Below are 18,493 nucleotides of genomic sequence, written 5' to 3'. Positions count from 1 at the left end.
TGATTATGCATGACACACAGACCCTGTATTAGATGAGTGGGATGTACAGAGAACCACTCACAGACCACTGACATGACTTCACATTTGAGTCTCCTGAAGCATGCTACAGTGTATGCTTGTGTAGTGATTCGTAAGACGTATGCTACATGCTATATGTACTGTACAGTATGTACCTTTTATCACTTCATGCCATGGTTTATTATCATATCATAATTTCGTATTATCATGTCTGTATGTGTGTTCTTTGGCTTCAGTCGATGTTGAACTTGACTTTCACTCCATTATGACGTGGATAAAATGTCCAGGGTGACTACGCCAGAAGATGGACCTCACTGACAATGTGACATTTATGATTTAATTTCTCTTCTCTCAATGAAGCCTGCACAGTCCAGAGTGACTTTATACAATGATTGATTGACAAAATGATTACTGAAACACCATTGAAGTTCCTTCTGACTGGATGGTGGATGAACTGTGTGGGACACCGTTTCTGAACACAGCTCTGGTTGATAGTCTTGCAAAAGGTTATTTTGAACACTGTTGTTGTAAAGAGGATAACACAGTCATTTTCATAAATAGATGCTTTTATTCTTAAGAGTAAGACAAATGTAACAACTTTTTTGTCTTAGATGATACAAAACAAATGCTTATTACCATAGAATCAGTCAAAAGTTTGGACAAGTTACTCATTCAAGGGTTTTTCTTTATTTTTACTATTTTCTAGATTGTAGAATAATAGTGAAGACATCAAAACTATGAAATAACACATATGGAATTATGTAGGAACCAAAAAAGTGTTAAACAAATCCAAATCTATTTTATATTTGAGATTCTTCAAAGTAGCTGCACTTTGCCTTGATGACAGCTTATCACACTTGGCATTCTCTCAACCAGCTTCATGAGGTAGTCACTTGGAAAGCATTTCAGTTAACAGGTGTGCCTTGTTAAAAGTTAAGAAGGAAAGAAATTCCACAAATTAATGCGTTTGAGCAGTTGTGTTGTAACACGGTAGGTGTGGTATATTTGGTAAAATGACCAAGACCATATTATGGAAGGAACCGTTCAAATAAGCAAAGAGAAACGACAGTCCATCATTACTTTAAGACATAAAGGTCAGTCAATACGGAACATTTCAAGAACTTTGAAAGTTTCTTCAAGTGCAGTCAGTCGCAAAAACTATCAAGCGCAATGATGAAACTGGCTCGCAGGAAAGGAAGACCCAGAGTTCTCTCTGCTGCAGAGGATAAGTTCATTAGAGTTAACTGGACCTCAGATTGCAGCCCAAATAAATGCTTCACAGAGTTCAAGTAACAGACACATCTCAACATCAACTGTTCAGAAGAGACTGCGTAAATCAGGCCTTCATGGTCAAATTCCTGCAAAGAAACCACTACTAAAGGACACCAATAATAAGAAGAGACTTGCTTGGGCCAAGAAACACTTGCTTAGACCAAGGAGATCTGTCCTTGGTCTAATGAGTCCAAATTTGAGATGTTTGGTTCCAACCGTCGTGTCTTTGTGAGACGCAGAGTAGGTGAATGGATGATCTCTGCATGTGTAGTTCCCACGTGAAACATGGAGGAGGAGATGTGATGGTGTGGGGGTGCTTTGTTGGTGACACTGTCTGTGATTTATTTGGAATTCAAGGCACACTTTTAACCAGCATGGCTACCACAGCATTCTGCAGCAATACACCACCCCATCTGGTTAGCAATTAGAGGGACTATCATTTGTTTTTCAACAGGACACCTTCAGGCTGTGTAAGGGCTATTTGACCAAGAAGGAGGAGAGCAATGGAGTGCTACATCAGATGACCTGGCCTCCACAATCACCCGACCTCAACCCACTTGAGATGGTTTGGGATGAATTGGACCGCAGAGTGAAGGTAAAGCAACCAACAAGTGCTCAGCATATGTGGGAACTCCTTCAAGACTGTTGGAAAAGCATTCCAGGTGAAGCTGGTTGAGAGAATGCCAAGAGTGTGCAAAGCTGTGATCAAGGCAAAGGGTGGCTACTTTGAAGAATCTAAAATCTAAAATATTTTTTGATTTTTAAAACTTTTTGGGGGTATTACATGATTCTATATGTGTTACTTCAAAGTTTTTGTCTTCACTATTATTCTACAATGTAGAAAATAGTAAAAAGAAAAGAAAAACCCTTGAATGAGTTGGAGTGCCCAAACTATTGACTGGTACTGTATGTACACAGTCAAATGTATGATATAGAGCTAAAGAGTCAACTGATTTGCAACAAGGATGAGATTCCCAAAACAAAAAGTTTAAAAAAACATTCACAGATAGTTATTTGACTCCAGGTGCCTCTGTACACTGTCACCTAACCAGTTGTGCAACATTGTAGCCATACTGTAACATGATGTAGCATTAGAAGAAGTGATAGTACATTCAAGATCATCCCTAAATCCTTACTCAACCTTAACTCACTCAAATGTTTCCTTCTTACCAGTGCAAGACAACTTTTGTTGTTAATAGTCTTTTTTTTTTTTGTGGGGGGGGGGGGGGGGTCTCACGTAGTGGGATATTGTGTCACTTTGTTTTTAGGCACTTCCATTAGTTTGTCCCACCTCCCAAATATACTCTTCCCATTCTCCATAAAAATGTCAGACTTTTACAATGAAGGATGTCAGGGTAGTGACCAGAGTCAAATCAACTCCCAACTATTTCAGAAGCAGAGTCAAATCAACTCGCAACCTCTCAATAACCTACTTATGACTTGTTGTTAAACATCACCTCCTCAAACTTGACTATCCTCCCTCCTTCAGTCTCCACCTCCTTTTGCTCCCAAGTCTCCACTTCCCCATTCCTTTGCTCATAACGGCGGATTCGCACCTTGCCCGTTGTTGGGAGTGGGCATGGGAGACCCTTCGAGGCCTCGTCGTAGAGAAGCTGTTTCAGGACATCTTGACTGGGTTGAACCATGCCTGATGGAACCAGTGCATTACCCTTGTCTACCTTTGGAAGGGGAGATGGTGAGTTTGTGACTTCAGGATTTGGCAAGGCTGCACGCTCCCACCTTGACGGGGAAGGTGAACGCTGTACGGGTTGTGGTTGCAGTGTTGTCTTGACCTCAGTCTTGACCTCAGTCTTTGGCAAGGCTGCACGCTCCCACCTTGACGGGGAAGGTGAACGCTGTACGGGTTGTGGTTGCAGTGTTGTCTTGACCTCAGTCTTGACCTCAGTCTTTGGCAAGGGTGCACGCTCCCACCTTGACGGGGAAGGTGAACGCTGTACGGGTTGTGGTTGCAGTGTTGTCTTGACCTCAGTCTTGACCTCAGTCTTTGGCAAGGCTGCACGCTCCCATCTCGATGGAGAAGGCGCTCGCACAGGAGCTCGCACTAGCGTCTTGACCTCAGGCCTTGGTGAGGCTGCGCACTCAGCTCTTGATAGAGGGGTTGAATTCTGTACCGGAGCTTGAGGACGTGGCGATGTTACTTTTATCTCAGTGTGAGGAAAGGGTGTCGGAAGATGTTCTCTTTGTTGCTCCCCGGTGTTGCCACCTCCCACTGCCCTTCGTATCTCTGGCATGATCCCGGCCATGGTGGCTCGCACTGTGGGGTCGCTCTGCACCATCCTACAGACAGCGTTACAGTACTGCTGTCCTTGGAGACTGAGGATCTCCTGGATCTTAGCCGGACAGACACTGGGGGTGTGCAGCCTGACTCTGGCACAGAGTTCAGCAATGATTTTACCCATAGCCCACACGTCTGAACGCTGGTCTCGGTGGCCCCTCCTCTGCAGGACCTCAGGTGGAGAGTAGGCCTCATTGCCCATATCCACGGCAGAATTTAGGCCATTGCGGAAGAATTTGGCCAGTCCCATATCAATGATCACAGGTCGGTGAGTGTCATGCTCTACCTGGAAGAGATCATTTGAGAGGGATGGAAAAATATTGTTTTATATCTAATTGAAGCATTTAGCGTGATAATGTCCTTTATTCCCAACAACAGATGAACTACTGCTTCGGAAGTCTTGCATAATTAATGAAGAACATTAAAACAACAACAACTATTTTAATGCCTGTCTCACCATGATGTTCTCAGGCTTGAGGTCCTGATGGACGATATCTTTGCTGTGTAGGTGAAGCAGTCCTTCACACATGCCTGTGATGATGGCGGCCTTTATCGATGGAGTTAACTGTGGGAGATCAAAGGGTTTCATTATCAACTGATGAGTTAACTTGCACTTTTTTGTAATAATGTTTGGAACGCCCCCTGAAAATCCTGTAGGCTTAGATTTTTATTTATCAAATATATTTAGATTAGTTTTTCTATGTTAACTTTTGTCAACACTGTCACATGTGTGTTTGGTGGCAGCAGTGGGATCCCATAGGCAGACCTGTATTTTCGATTTTTGTGATTTGAAGATGGTTGTCTCCAGTTCCTCTCCAAAGATGAACTCCATGGGGATGATCCACTTAGAGTCCTTGAGTGTTGGATTACCCAGAAGCTTCACTATGTTAGGATGAATCGCTTTACTGGAGTCCCAGGTCACAAAGAAAGTGTGAAAGAAAATGGGGAGAAAGAGATGAGGGCATTGGAGTCTACAGACAGCACAACTAATCACTTCTGTAGTGACCTACAGAAGCATCATCTCTCCTATAGCAAAGCAAAATCCAAGAAGAGACCATATTTTCCCCTTTTGTTTCTCCTAGACACAAATTACATCTCTTTAACACCAAAATGAGACTAAGAGCATTTTTTTACATTTCAAAATGTCTACTTAAAACCTCTACAGGATTGGTTGGTCCCCGCGGGACGGTTGAGCTAAGGTAGGCTAATGCGATTAGCATGAGGTTGTAAGTAACAAGAACATTTCCCAGGACATAGACATGTCTGATATTGGCAGAAAGCTTAAATTCTTGTTAATCGAACTGCACAGTCCACTTTACAGCAGCTGTTACAGTGAAGAATACCATGCTATAGTTCGAGGAGAGTGCACAGTTATGAACTTATTAATTAACCATTTAGGCACATTTGGGCAGTCTTGGTACCAAATTTTGAACAGAAATGCAATGGTTCATTGGATCAGTCTAAAACATTGCGCATACATTGCTGCCATGTATTGGCCAAAATCTAAATTGCGCCTGGGCTGGAATAATACATTATGGCCTTTCTCTTGCATTTCAAAGATGGTACAAAAACGCATGCTTTTTTCTTTGTATTATATTTGACCAGATCTAATGTGTTATATTCTCCTATTTTAATTTCAGATTTCCATAAACTTCAAAGTGTTTCCTTTCAAATGGTATCAAGAATATGCATATCCTTGCTTCAGGTCTTGAGCTACAGGGTGTTAGATTTGGGTATGTCATTTTAGGCGAAAATTGAAAAGGGGCGGATCCTTAAGAGGTTTTAAGAGAAACAACCACATACACGATATATACACAAAAGTATATGGACACTCCTTCAAATTAGTGGATTTGGCCATTTCAACTACAACCGTTGCTGACAGGTGTATAAAATTGAGCACACAGCCATGCAATCACCATAGACACTCGTTGGTAGTAGAATGGCCTTACTGAAGAGCTCAGTGACTTTGAACGTGGCACCATCATAGGATGCCACCTTTCCAACAAGTCGGTTGGTCAGATTTCTGCCCTGCTAGAGCTGCCCCGGTCAACTGTAAGTGCTGTTATTGTGAAGTGGAAATAACAACGGCTCAGCCGGGAAGTGGTAGGCCTAACAAACTCACAGAACGGGACTGCTGAAGTGCATAGCGTGTAAAAATCGTCTGTCCTCGGTTGCAACACTCTCTACCGAGTTCCAAACTGCCTCTGGAAGCAACATCAGCACAATAACTTATTTGTCAGGAGTTTCATGAAATGGGTATCCATGGCCGGGGAGCTGCACAAAAGCCTAAGATCACTGTGCGCAATGCCAAGCGTCGGCTGGAGTGGTTGGACTCGCTGCCATTGGACTCTGGACCAGTGTAAACGCGTTCTCTGGAGTGATGAATCACGCTTCACCATCTGGCAGTTCGATGGACGAATCTGGTTTTGGCGGATGCCAAGAGAGCACTACCTGCCCCAATGCATAGTGCCATCTGTAAAATTTGGTGGAAGAGGAATAATGGTCTGGGGCTGTTTTTCATGGTTCAGGCTAGGCCCCTTAGTTCCAGTGAAGGGAAATATTAATGCTACAGCATAGAATGACAGTCTAGACGATTCTGTGCTTCTAACTTTGTGGCAACAGTTTGGGGAAGGCCCTTTCTTGTTTCAGCATGACAATGCCCCCATGCACAAAGCGAGGGCCATACAGAAATGGTTCAACATCTAGTGGAAAGACTTTCCAGAAGAGTGGAGGCTGTTATAGCAGCATAGGGGGGGGACCAACTCCATAATAATGCCCATGATTTTGGAATCAGATTTTCGACGAGCAGTCAAGCTGTCATCAAGGCAAAGGGTGGCTACTTTGAAAAATCTCAAATGTAAAATATATTTAGATTTGTTTAACACTTTTTTGCTTACTACATGATTCCATGTGTTATTTCATGGTTTTGATGTCTTCACTCTTATTCTACAATGTAGAAAATAGTAAAAATAAAGAAAAACCCTTGAATGAGTAGGTGTGTCCAAACTTTTGACTGGTGTTGTATATCTTGTTTTCTATTCATTATGATCACAATATTAAATGTGGCAACTTTTGTTTAATCTAAACCTTCTTTCTGTCGTTGTGTTTCTGTCAGACATTCTAGATACAGCGCTGGGCCGTTGACCGGCTGAGGCTACCCTCCCCAGGATATGTTGCCCTTTCTCCTCCTCAGCGGGGGCATACAAAGCTCCCCTTTATCTGGAGGACCCCCATGCAAGACCCCTATCACAGGAGTCACCTACCTACTGCACCCTTCCGTCCTAACAAGTCCTCGCTCTACCGCGCATAACCTAACGCTGGAGGGGCTGGACAGCACATGGCACAGCACCCTGCAATGCCTTCTCCACCCCTTGCACCCCAGGTCGACAGAGACAGAGAGTAGGACAGCGACTCAGGTGGGATCTTCTCTAGAAGGAGATCTTACCAGGAGGCCAACTCTTCCTCTAAGTATTCCCACCACTCGCACCACTCAGAGCGAGAGAGCGGGGCAAGGGTCTACAGATGAGTCAGCTTGGGCTACAGAGACCACGGCAGACCCCGTAACCACTACTCACACAACCACAGCAGCTACCAGAGGCATATATTTGTGCTATTTGTGAATAGCGTGAAGTAAAATTCAGAGTTATATTGATATGAGATGAGAATATCAGTGACAAACATTTTTGCAGCGGTATCGTGATACCTTCACATGCATTGTTTTGTGGGTAATATTTTGGCATCGGGACATCGCTAATAGTGATGTGGCCAAACATCTACACGGTTACATATCAGGATATTATCTTTGACACTATATTGAATCGTTATGACAATGCCGCAATATTATTTTTTGCGATAGTTGGCTGTACCTGCACCAAAAGGGATTCAATTTGTTTTCAGCATTTATTTCTATGACGGATCAAAACTTGTCTTCTCATGGCTCACTCGTCTCTCTGTAGCAGACATATGGTCAGTGAGCAATATGTTTGGAACATCGAATCACAATAAAATCACAGTATGGAATTTCAATACATATAGAATAGTGAGAATCGCAAAACATATCGAATCGTCACCAAAGTATCACGATAATATTGTATTGTCCCTGGCAATTCCCAGCCCTAAACCCTAATACATTATGTCATTTAATATGGGTTAAGCTGCATTTCAGTTGAACTCCAGGTCCATTTTGACACATGTAATATTTTTTGCAATCATTTTTAGTATTTATAACAGAGTTTCACTAGGTGTGGAAATGGTACAGTTTGTACCAGTTATGAGCTGGTATGTGCTGACTAACAGCTTTTTAGGCAGCTCCCCCAGGCATTTTGCAGGGAGTTTTACACTTTGGCTCTGTCTAAATGGGGTGGTGAAACGTTTGTGGTTTATCCAATAAATTACTGGGAGCCTGTATATAGTGTTTAACTCTCTTTATGTTTTAATAGCATGCAGTTTACTAGCCGTTAGTCAGCACCTGTAACAACTTTTTTGGGGGTGTGCGTGCGCCAGCTCCTGTTCTGTTTAGTAGGGTTAATGACAGCACTTTCAATTTCACACCAATTTTAGAGACGGCCATATTTGGACTATTTTGTTATTTTACAAGCAATACTATTTTGGATTAAAAGCAATCTAACCTCTTCCCAGTCACTTTTTAGTATGTTTTTAGTTCATTAAACATTAAAAGTAGTTAACATTTAAAGAATGTGTTGTTGTGAAACTTGAATGTGTTTAATGCATGCACATTTCTACAATGTATACAGTTGAAGTCGGAAGTTTACATACACTTACACGGAAGCCAAACCGGCTGTGCGCGTGCGCCATCGTGCGCTATCTATCGTGCATACATTTATTTTGTCCCCCTACACCAAACGCGATCACGACACGTAGGTTAAAATATCAAAACAAACTCTGAACCAATGAAATTAATTTGGGTACGGGGTCGAAAAGCATTAAACATGTATGGCAATTTAGCTAGTTAGCTTGCACTTGCTAGCTAATTTGTCCTATTTAGCTAGCTTGCTGTTGCTAGCTAATTTGTCCTGGGATATAAACATTGAGTTGTTATTTTACCTGAAATGCACAAGGTCCTCTACTCCGACAATTAATCCACACTTAAAACGGTCAACCGAATCGTTTCTAGTCATCTCTCCTCCCAGGCTTTTTCATCATTGAACTTATATGGTGATTGGCATCTACACTTTCATAGTATTACCACGACAACCGGCAAAACAGTTTGTCTTTCAATCACCCACGTGGGTATAACCAATGAGGAGATGGCACGTGATCTGCGCCAGAAATAGGAATGACTTCTATTTTAGCCCTTGGCAACGCAGACGCTCGTTGGTGCGCACGAGCAGTGTGGGTGCAATAATTGAATGACATATATTTTTACATTTATTTTGTAACGCTCGCGCACGTGATGTGTCTGGTCTGGTCAGCATGTGAGGTTGGAGTCCTTAAAACTCGTTTTTCAACCACTCCACAAATTTCTTGTTAACAAACTATAGTTTTGGCAAGTCGGTTAGGACATCTAATTTGTGCATGACACAAGTAATTTTTCCAACAATTGTTTACAGACAGATTATTTCACTTATAATTCACTGTATCACAATTACAGTGGGTCAGAAGTTTACATGCACTAAGTTGACTGTGCCTTTAAACAGCTTGGAAAATAACTGGCTTTAGAAGCTTCTAATAGGCTAATTGACATAATTTGAGTCAATTGGAGGTGTACCTGTGGATCTATTTCAAGGCCTACCTTCAAACGCAGTGCCTCTTTGCTTGACATCACGGGAAAATCAAAAGGATTCAGCCAAGACCTCATAAAAATCCTTGGGAGCAATTTCCAAACGCCTGAAGGTACCACGTTCATCTGTACAAACAATAGCACGCAAGTATAAACACCATGGAACCATGCAGCCGTCATACCGCTCAGGAAGGAGACGCGTTCTGTCGCCTAGAGATGAACGTACTTTGGTACGAAAAGTGCAAATCAATCCCAAAACAACAGCAAAGGACCTTGTGAAGATGCTGGAGGAAACAGGTACAAAAGTATCTATATCCACAGTAAAACGAGTCCTATATTGACATAACCTGAGAGGCCGCTCAGCAAGGAAGAAGCCACTGCTCCAAAACCTCCATAAAAAAGCCAGACTACGGTTTGCAACTGCACATGGGAACAAAGAATGTACTTTTTGGAGAACTGTCTTCTGGTCTGATGAAACAAAAATAGAACTGTTTAGCCATAATGACCACTGTTATGTTTGGAGGAAAAAGGGGGAGGCTTGCAAGCCGAAGAACACCATCCCAACCGTGAAGCACGGGGGTGGCAGCATCATGTTGTGGGGGTGCCTTGCTGCAGGAGGGCCTGGTGCACTTCACAAAGTAGATGCCATCATGAGGGAGGAAAATTGTGGATATATTGAAGCAACATCTCAAGATGTCAAAGCAATCCTTCTGCCCCCCCCCCCCCCTTAAAAGATTTAGATGCACTATTGTAAAGTGGCTGTTCCACTGGATGTCATAAGGTGAATGCACCAATTTGTAAGTCGCTCTGGATAAGAGCGTCTGCTAAATGACTTAAATGAAATGTAAATGTAATGTCAGTCAGGAAGTTGAAGCTTGGTCGCAAAGGGGTCTTCCAAATGGAAAATGACCCCAAGCATACTTCCAAAGTTGTGGCAAAATGGCTTAAGGACAACAAAGTCACGGTATTGGAGTGGCCATCACCACAATCCTATAGAAAATCTTTGGGCAGAACTGAAAAAGTGTGTGCGAGCAAGGAGGCCTACAAACCTTAACTCAGTTACACCAGCTCTGTCAGGAGGAATGCCCCAAAATTCACCCAACTTATTGAGGGAAGCTTGTGGAAGGCTACCCAAAACGTTGGACCAAAGTAAAACAATTTAAAGGCAATGCTACCAAATACTAATTGAGTGTATGTAAACTTCTGACCCACTGGGAATGTGATGAAAGAAATAAAAGCTAAAATAAATCATTCTCTCTACTATTATGACATTTCACATTCTTTAAATTAAAGTTGTGATCCTAACTGACCTAAGACAGGGATTGTTTACTAGGATTAAATGTCAGGAATTGTGAAAAAATTTGTGTAAATGTATTTGGCTAAGGTGTATGTAAACTTCCGACTTCAACTGTATATCCAGTGATGGAAAAAGTACCCAATTGTCATACTTGAGTAAAAGTAAAAGATACCTTAATAGAAAATTACTCAAGTAACAGGCACTCAGTAAAATTCTACTTGAGTAATAGTCTAAAAGTATTTGGTTTAAAATATCCTGGGTGTCAAGGAAAATGTATGGAGTAAAAAGTTTCTTAAAATATGTAGTGAATTAAAAGTAGTCAAAAATATAAATAGTAAAGTAAAGTACAGATACCCCAAAAAACTACTTAAGTAGTACTGTGAAGTGTTTTTACTTAAGTACTTTACATCACTGTGTATATATCTCCTTGATGCTCAAAAAGGCTTTTCTGGCGCAAAAAATGAGACATTAATGAGCTCATGTGGAGACAATGATAAGATCTCATCTATTGCTCATGCTTTTCAAATGGAAGTCTCAATTCAAGCTCATTCGTCTCATGAACGTTTCAAGAATGAATTCTCTTAGGAGAAACAGTTCAGCTATAAGGGATCACTAAATTATACAAAATTGAGATCTCCCATTTTTCTTCATAGATGAAAAAAAGACCACTGATCAAAATACTTTCCCTCTGGGCTGATATCACCATTTAGCAACATACCATGATAGCACAATGTCTGTCATACTCACTTGTATACTTGACACTCTCTCTCCAGGTCTCTCCTATTGATTAAGTGTTGTGGCACCTTCTTGATTGCAGCCCAGGTGTCATTGTACTTCTCCCTGTATACCTTCCCAAACGAGCCAGCAGCAAGAGTTTTGGTGGAATACGCCATCTAGGGGTTTGGTGGGGAGTGGGCAGTGAAGTTAAGATCTGAAAGAAATGAGAAAAATGTTGACCAAAAACGACTAAAGCATTCACCTCTGCATAACATTTGTTGTAGTACTATTGTTAGGGTAAGTACACCCTACAGAGTCAATTCTCTCAAAGTTACAAAGACAAAGAGAGAATTCCAAATAAGATGATAATGGAGTTGGTGAGAAGGGTTTGTCTGTTGACTAGAAACTAAAGCAAACAGTGTTGCAACCGCAGTACAGTGTCTGAATACCCATACTTGCGTCCAAAATAGTAGGCCGTTTGAGTATGTGAAATAGTCAAGTTTAATAGTAAGCAACATTTCGAAAATCGATTATACTTTAAATGCCTGGATGTCGTTTGGGCTTTGACAAATCAATTAGATATGGGCATGGTGGAAAAAGTACCCAGTGGTCATATTTGAGTAAAAGTAAAGATACCTTAATAGAAAATGACTCTAGTAAAAGAGAAAGTTCCACAGTAAAATACTACTTGAGCAAAAGTCTAAAAGTATTTGGTTTTAAATTAACTTGTTTCAAAAGTAAATATCATTGCTAAAATATACTGTATGAAGTATGAAAAGTAAAAGTATAAATCATTTAAAAGTATTGATATTAAGCAAACCAACCAGTACAATTTTTTTGTTTTTATTTTATGGATAGCCAGGAGCACACTCCAACACTCAGACATATTTGGCAAACAAAGCATATGTGTTTAGTGAGTCCACCAGATCAGGCGCAGAGGGATGACCAGGATGTTCTGTTCCTGTCCTGCCAAGCATTGAAAATGTAACGAGTACTTTTGGGTGTCAGGGATCATGCATGGAGTAAAAAGTACATTATTTTCTTTAGGAATCTAGTGTAAGTAAAAGTTGTCAAAAATAGAAATAGTAAAGTAAAGTAAAAATACCGCAAATAACTAGTTAAGTAGTACTTTAAAGTATTTTTTACTTTTTACTTACTTAGGCTACTTTACACCACTGGAAATGGGGATGCATTAGCGAAATCGACAAATAGCGGGGAAACAGTGCAATCGCGCATGAGGCATTGTCAGTATTACAATATATAATGTTTAATATGTGAATTTTTGAAAAGCGAGTATGGTTTATATACAATCCACACTTTTCCACGATGCATTGGAAGAGGTGGACTGCAAGTGATTGGCTTCTTGAAGAGAAGTAGGACCGAACAACAAAACTAGGAAACTTAATTGTGAAGATGCCGAATAGCAAAGACTCTGCGGTAGTGTTCAAATGTAGGCTAAGTCGTTTTTGTTCTCCTTAAACTAATCATTGTATTGCATCGTAGGTTACATCTTTGAAAACAGAAGCTTTATTATTATTATTTTTTAAATCCAAAAAGTGGATTTTTGTTTTCTCCCTGAAACGTTTTTAAATGTTCTCTTGGCCTTCCTCAGCTCATTCTGAATGTGTCTGCACCGGGGACTCAGGATGTTGTCATTATTGATGCCATCTTTAAATCAGGCCTTTAGATTTTGAACATATGGATTGTTTTAGTTGTGTAGGCTAGGCTACCTATTTATTAACTTTATGGATCAAGCCTTAGCAGTCATTCTGATCTTGTTCCCAATGATAAGTGCTTTAGTTTATTATGTTGCTGTCCAGTGAATCTGAATTTGCGATGCACCCGATTATCCATGTTTTTATATGCAATAGCCTTTTGATTTGAACATGTGAAGTGTTTTGCTGCGTGTACTAGGTTATTGGGTTTCACTAAAAATATTTTGAAATGTCTTCAGTCCTTTTTAAATAGGATAGATGCTATATGGGCTACGGGGTCAAATGTGATAATCTGCCTATAACTAGCTGAGTAGGCCTATAACTCCATTCCTATTCTATTTGGAGTTTACAGAAATTAATCAAATTGGAAATAAACTATTATATAAAATAGATATTGCATGCATGTCTGTTGAATTTGGAAAAATCTACCCGCACTTGGTCCCACCCCACCTACTCAGCCAATCAGGAGTCGCTACTGCGTTGTGGCGGTGGCATAGGGCATACTTTTTACTAAATGGTATGTACTAAATAGTATGCAACGATGAGTACATAGTATGCAGTTTAAGCACAGTTGAAGTTGGAAGTTTACATACACCTTAGCCAAATACATTTACACTCAGTTTCACAATTCCTGACATTTAATCCAAGTAAAAATGTCCTGTTTAAGGTCAGTTAGGATCACCACTTTATTTTAAGAATGTGAAATGTCAGAATAATAGTAGAGAGAATGATTTATTTCAGCTTTTATTTCTTTCATCACATTCCCAGTGGGTCAGAAGTTTACATACACTCAATTAGTATTTGGTAGCATTGCCTTTAAATTGTTTAACTTGGGTCAAACGTTTTGGGTAGCCTTCCACAAGCTTCCCACAATAAGTTGAGTGAATTTTGGCCCATTCCTCCTGACAGAGCTGGTGTAACTGAGTCAGGTTTGTAGGCCTCCTTGCTCGCACACGCTTTTTCAGTTCTGTCCACAAATGTTCTATAGGATTGAGGTCAGGGCTTTGTGATGGCCACTCCAATACCTTGACTTTGTTGTCCTTAAGCCATTTTGCCACAACTTTGGAAGTATGCTTTGTGTCATTGTCCATTTGAAAGACCCATTTGCGACCAAGCTTCAACTTCCTGACTGATGTCTTGAGATATATCCTTCAATATATCCACATCATTTTCCTCCCTCATGATGCCATCTATTTTGTGATGTGCACCAGTCCCTCCTGCAGCAAAGCACCCCCACAACATGATGCTGCCACCCCTGTGCTTCACCGTTGGGATGGTGTTCTTCGGCTTGCAAGCATCCCCCTTTTTCCTCCAAACGTAACCATGGTCATTATGGCCAAACAGTTCTATTTTTGTTTGATCAGACCAGAGGACATTTCTCCAAAAAGTACAATCTTTGTTCCCATGTGCAGTTGCAAACCGTAGTCTGGCTTTTAAATGGCGGTTTTGGAGTAGTGGCTTCTTCCTTGTTGAGCGGCCTTTCAGGTTGTGTCGATATAGGACTCGTTTTTACTGTGGGTATAGATACTTCTGTACCTGTTTCCTCCAGCATCTTCACAATGTCCTTTGCTGTTGCTCTGGGATATATTTGCAGTTTTCACACCAAAGTACGTTCATCTCTAGGAGACAGAACTAGTCTCCTTCCAGAGCGGTATGACGGCTGTGTGGTCCCATGGTGTTTATACTTGCGTACTACTGTTTGTACAGATGAATGTGGTACCTTCAGGCGTTTGGAAATTGCTCCCAAGGATGAACCAGACTTGTGGAGGTCTACAATTTTTTTCTGAGGTCTTGGCTGATTTCTTTTGATATTCACATGATGTCAAGCAAAGAGGCACTGAGTTTGAAGGTAGGCCTTGAAATACATCCACAGGTACACCAATTGACTCAAATGATGTCAATTAGCCTATCAGAAGCTTCTAAAGCCATGATGATGTTTTCTGTTATTTTCCAAGCTGTTTAAAGGCACAGTCAACTTAGTGTATGTAAACTTCTGACCCACTGGGATTGTGATACAGTGAATGATAAATTAAATAATCTGTCTGTAAACAATTGTTGGAAAAATTACTTGTGTCATGCACAAAGTAGATGTCCTAACCGACTTGCCAAAACTATAGTTTGTTAACAAGAAATTTGTGGAGTGTTTGAAAAATGAGTTTCAATGACTTCAACCTAAGTGTATGTAAACTTCCGACTTCAACTGTATGTAGTATGGTTATTTGGACAATTCCAGTTTCTCTTATAGTAAGGTGTAAATTCTGTTAATTCTAAACTGGTATTCTAATCCATTCAAAACCAACCAACTATAATTGAGGCACTCCCAGATATAGCAGTACCCTATTTATTCCAGCGGGGTAAAATTATGTAAAACAGGTTATTTCATACTCTACACAGGAACAAAATGTCACATCCTGTGTTGTGTGACATCCATTTGTCATTCATTGGCATAGTAACAGTATACACTGAGTGTACAAAACTGCTCTTTTCATGACATAGACTGACCAGGTGAAAGCTATGATCTCTTGAGGTCAACTGTTAAATCCACTTCAAATCAGTGTAGATAAAGGGGAGGAGACAGGTTAAAGAAGGATTTTTTTTTAGCATTGAGACAAATAAGACATGGATTGTGTATGTGTGCCATTCAGAGGGTGAATGGGCAAGATAAAATATGAAAGTGCCTTTGAAAGGGGTATGTTAGTAGGTGCCAGGTGCATCGGTTTGAGTGTGTCAAGAACTGCAACGCTGCTGGGTTTTTCACACTCAACAGTTTCCCGTGTGTATCAAGAATGGTCCACCACCCAAAGGACATCCACAACTGTGGAAAGTATTGGAGTCAACATGGGACAGCATCCCTGTGGAACGCATTTGACACATTGTAGAGTCCATGCCTGACGAATTGAGGCTGTTCTGAGAGCAAAAGGGGGTGAAACGCAGTAGGAAGGTGTTCCTAATGTTTTGTACACTCAGTGTAGATTATGAAGTTTAGGAGCAAAGCTGTCTGAGGGACAGACATCAAGATAGCTAAATACCTTTTAGGTACCATTTGTGGCCTGCCATGAAATATATTGTGGTCCCTACTTCTGTTCCCACTACAATTACTTGAAAAGATCTTATGTTGGGAGTGACAACACATTACAATAATGAATTCATAGCTCATGTTATTCAAGCAAAGAGGGAATTGCTAAACTATGAGCATGTAGAATACCTTTAGAAAGTATTCACACCCCTTGACTTTTTGTTGTGTTACAGCCTCAATTCTCACTCATCCACACACAATATCCCATAATGACAAAGTGAAAACATGTTATTTATTAATTTTGTAAATGTATTGAAAATGAAATACAGAAATACGTATCTCTAAGTATTCACACCCCTGAGTCAATTCTTTGTAGAATAACATTTGACAGTGATTATAGCTGTGAGTCTTTCTGGGTAAGTCCCTAAGAGCTTTCCACACCTGGATTGTGCAACATTTGGCCATTATTCTTTTCAAAATTCTTCAAGCTCTGCCAAATTGTTTGTTGATCATTTCTAGACAACCATTTTAAGGTCTTGCCATGGAATTGCAAGTAGATTTAAGTCAAATCTGTAACTCGGCCACTCAGAAACATTCACTGTCTTCTTGGTAAGCAACTCCAGTGTAGATCTGGCCTTGTGTTTTAGGTTATTGTCCTGCTGAAAGGTGAATGACTCTCCCAGTGTCTGGTGGAAAATAGATTGAACCAGATTTTCCTCTAGAATTTTGCCTGTGCTTAGCTCCATTCCGTTTCTTTTTTATCCTGAAAAACTCCACAGTCCTTAACACTTACAAGCATACACATAACATGATGCAGCCACCACTATGCTTGAAAATATGAAAAGTGGTACTCAGTAATGTGTTGTATTGGATTTTCCCCAAACAAAATGTTAATTGTTTTGCCACATATTTTGCGGTATTACTTTAGTGCCTTGTTGCAAACAGGATGCATGTTTTGGAATATGTTTTATTCTGTACAGGCTTCCTTCTTTTAACTCCATCAATTAGGTTAGTATTGTTAAGTAACTAAAATGTTGTTAATCCATCATCAGTCATTTTCTCCTATCATAGCCATTACACTCTGTACTTGTTTTAAAGTCACCATTGGCCTCATGGTGAAATCCCTGAGCGGTTTCCTTCCTCTCCGGCAACTGAGTTAGGAAGGATGCCTGCATCTTTGTAGTGACTGGGAATATTGATACACCATCCAAAGTGTAATTAATAACTTCACCATGCTCAAAGGGATATTCACTGTCTTTTTTACCCATATACCAATAGGTGCCCTTCTTTGCGACGCATTGGAAAACCTTCATGGTCTTTGTGGTTGAATCTGTGTTTGAAATTGACTGCTTCACTGAGGAAACTTCCAGATAATTGTATGTGTGGGGTACAGAGATGAGGTCATTCAAAAATAATGTTAAACATTATTATGCACACATAGTGAGTCAATGCAACTTATGTGACTTAAGCACATTTTTACTCCTGAACTTAATTGAATAGTTATTGACTCAAGACATTTCAGCTTTTCATTTTTTATCAATTGCAAAAATGTCAAAAAACAGAAATCCACTATGACATTATGGGGTATTGTGTGTAGGACAGTGACATTTTTTTTCTAAATTAATCTATTTTAAATTCAGGCTGTAACACAACAAAATGTTGTAAAAGTCAAGCGGTGTGAATACTTTCTAAAGGCTCTGTAAGTATGCAGAATATGAAAATGATTTCCCCCCCCAGCAATGTGCAGCTCTCCTGACATTGCCTTTACACGAATGGCCACATTGGGCAAATTACGCTGACACCTCTAGAAACCGGATATACATGTGTTTTTAATGCCTCATGATAGGCAGTACCATTTGCACTCCTCTCTAGTAGATACTTACATTTAATTGGACATTGATACAACACACAAAATCACAATTTCCTTTGTTCTACTTTACAAAAGCAAAGTTGATTAACTTACTGCTGGTTATAAATGGGAAGTTAATCAAATACAGTTTATATCACCTTAAAATAACATGATCCTTACCTATAACTCCGTCAGATTAGCTCAGGAATGGCTGCTGTCTTGCTGTGTCAGGTTCAAACATGAGAGAACACTGTTGCCTGTGTTTTTTACTTCTCCTCTGCCCCACCCCTAAAGTAGTCACGCCCCTTTATCTGGTGTCATACTGTGATGAAACTGTAGGACAGCTTTCAAGGAAAGACATGTCCAAATACTGAACGAATGGCTCATACCTGCTCCTGCTTGCTAAACTCTGCCCGGGACTCTGAGAAACTGATATAAGGCAGCCGAGAGCGCAGGAAGATCTTGGCGGGGGAGCTGGTGCTTTGATGTATATTGGGCTCTTTAACCCTTGCAAGTATCTGCAGTTCAAGTTTCAAGCTTTTTATGCCACGTGCACAAGTACAGTGAAATGCC

General features: G+C 40.5%; 1 protein-coding gene across 1 annotated transcript; it reads right to left on the bottom strand.

Annotated features, from left to right (window-relative positions):
• Positions 1 to 566: 566 nt before the first annotated feature.
• Positions 567 to 18,193, bottom strand: LOC129857425 (serine/threonine-protein kinase Nek8-like). The gene is made up of 5 exons (XM_055925657.1): positions 18,101 to 18,193; positions 11,371 to 11,554; positions 4,353 to 4,491; positions 4,044 to 4,151; positions 567 to 3,872 (listed from the first exon to the last, which is right to left on the bottom strand). The coding sequence occupies exons 2-5, from the start codon at positions 11,514 to 11,516 to the stop codon at positions 2,724 to 2,726; spliced, it is 1,542 nt and encodes a 513-aa protein (XP_055781632.1). The 5' UTR covers positions 11,517 to 11,554; positions 18,101 to 18,193; the 3' UTR covers positions 567 to 2,723.
• Between the last annotated feature and the right edge of the window lie 300 nt (positions 18,194 to 18,493).

The sequence above is a fragment of the Salvelinus fontinalis genome, chromosome 6 (assembly GCF_029448725.1).
Source record: "Salvelinus fontinalis isolate EN_2023a chromosome 6, ASM2944872v1, whole genome shotgun sequence".
NCBI lineage: Eukaryota > Metazoa > Chordata > Actinopteri > Salmoniformes > Salmonidae > Salvelinus > Salvelinus fontinalis.
This window is presented reverse-complemented; position numbering and strand designations above follow the sequence as displayed.

Excerpts from the sequence above, each read along its gene's own strand:
- LOC129857425 (XM_055925657.1), bottom strand. The coding sequence starts at position 11,516 with ATGGCGTATTCCACCAAAACTCTTGCTGCTGGCTCGTTTGGGAAGGTA. Across the intron at positions 4,492-11,370 it reads AGAGAGTGTCAAGTATACAA|TAAAGCGATTCATCCTAACA; the intron begins GTGAGTATGACA and ends CTGGGACTCCAG. Across the intron at positions 4,152-4,352 it reads CACAAAAATCGAAAATACAG|TTAACTCCATCGATAAAGGC; the intron begins GTCTGCCTATGG and ends GATCTCCCACAG.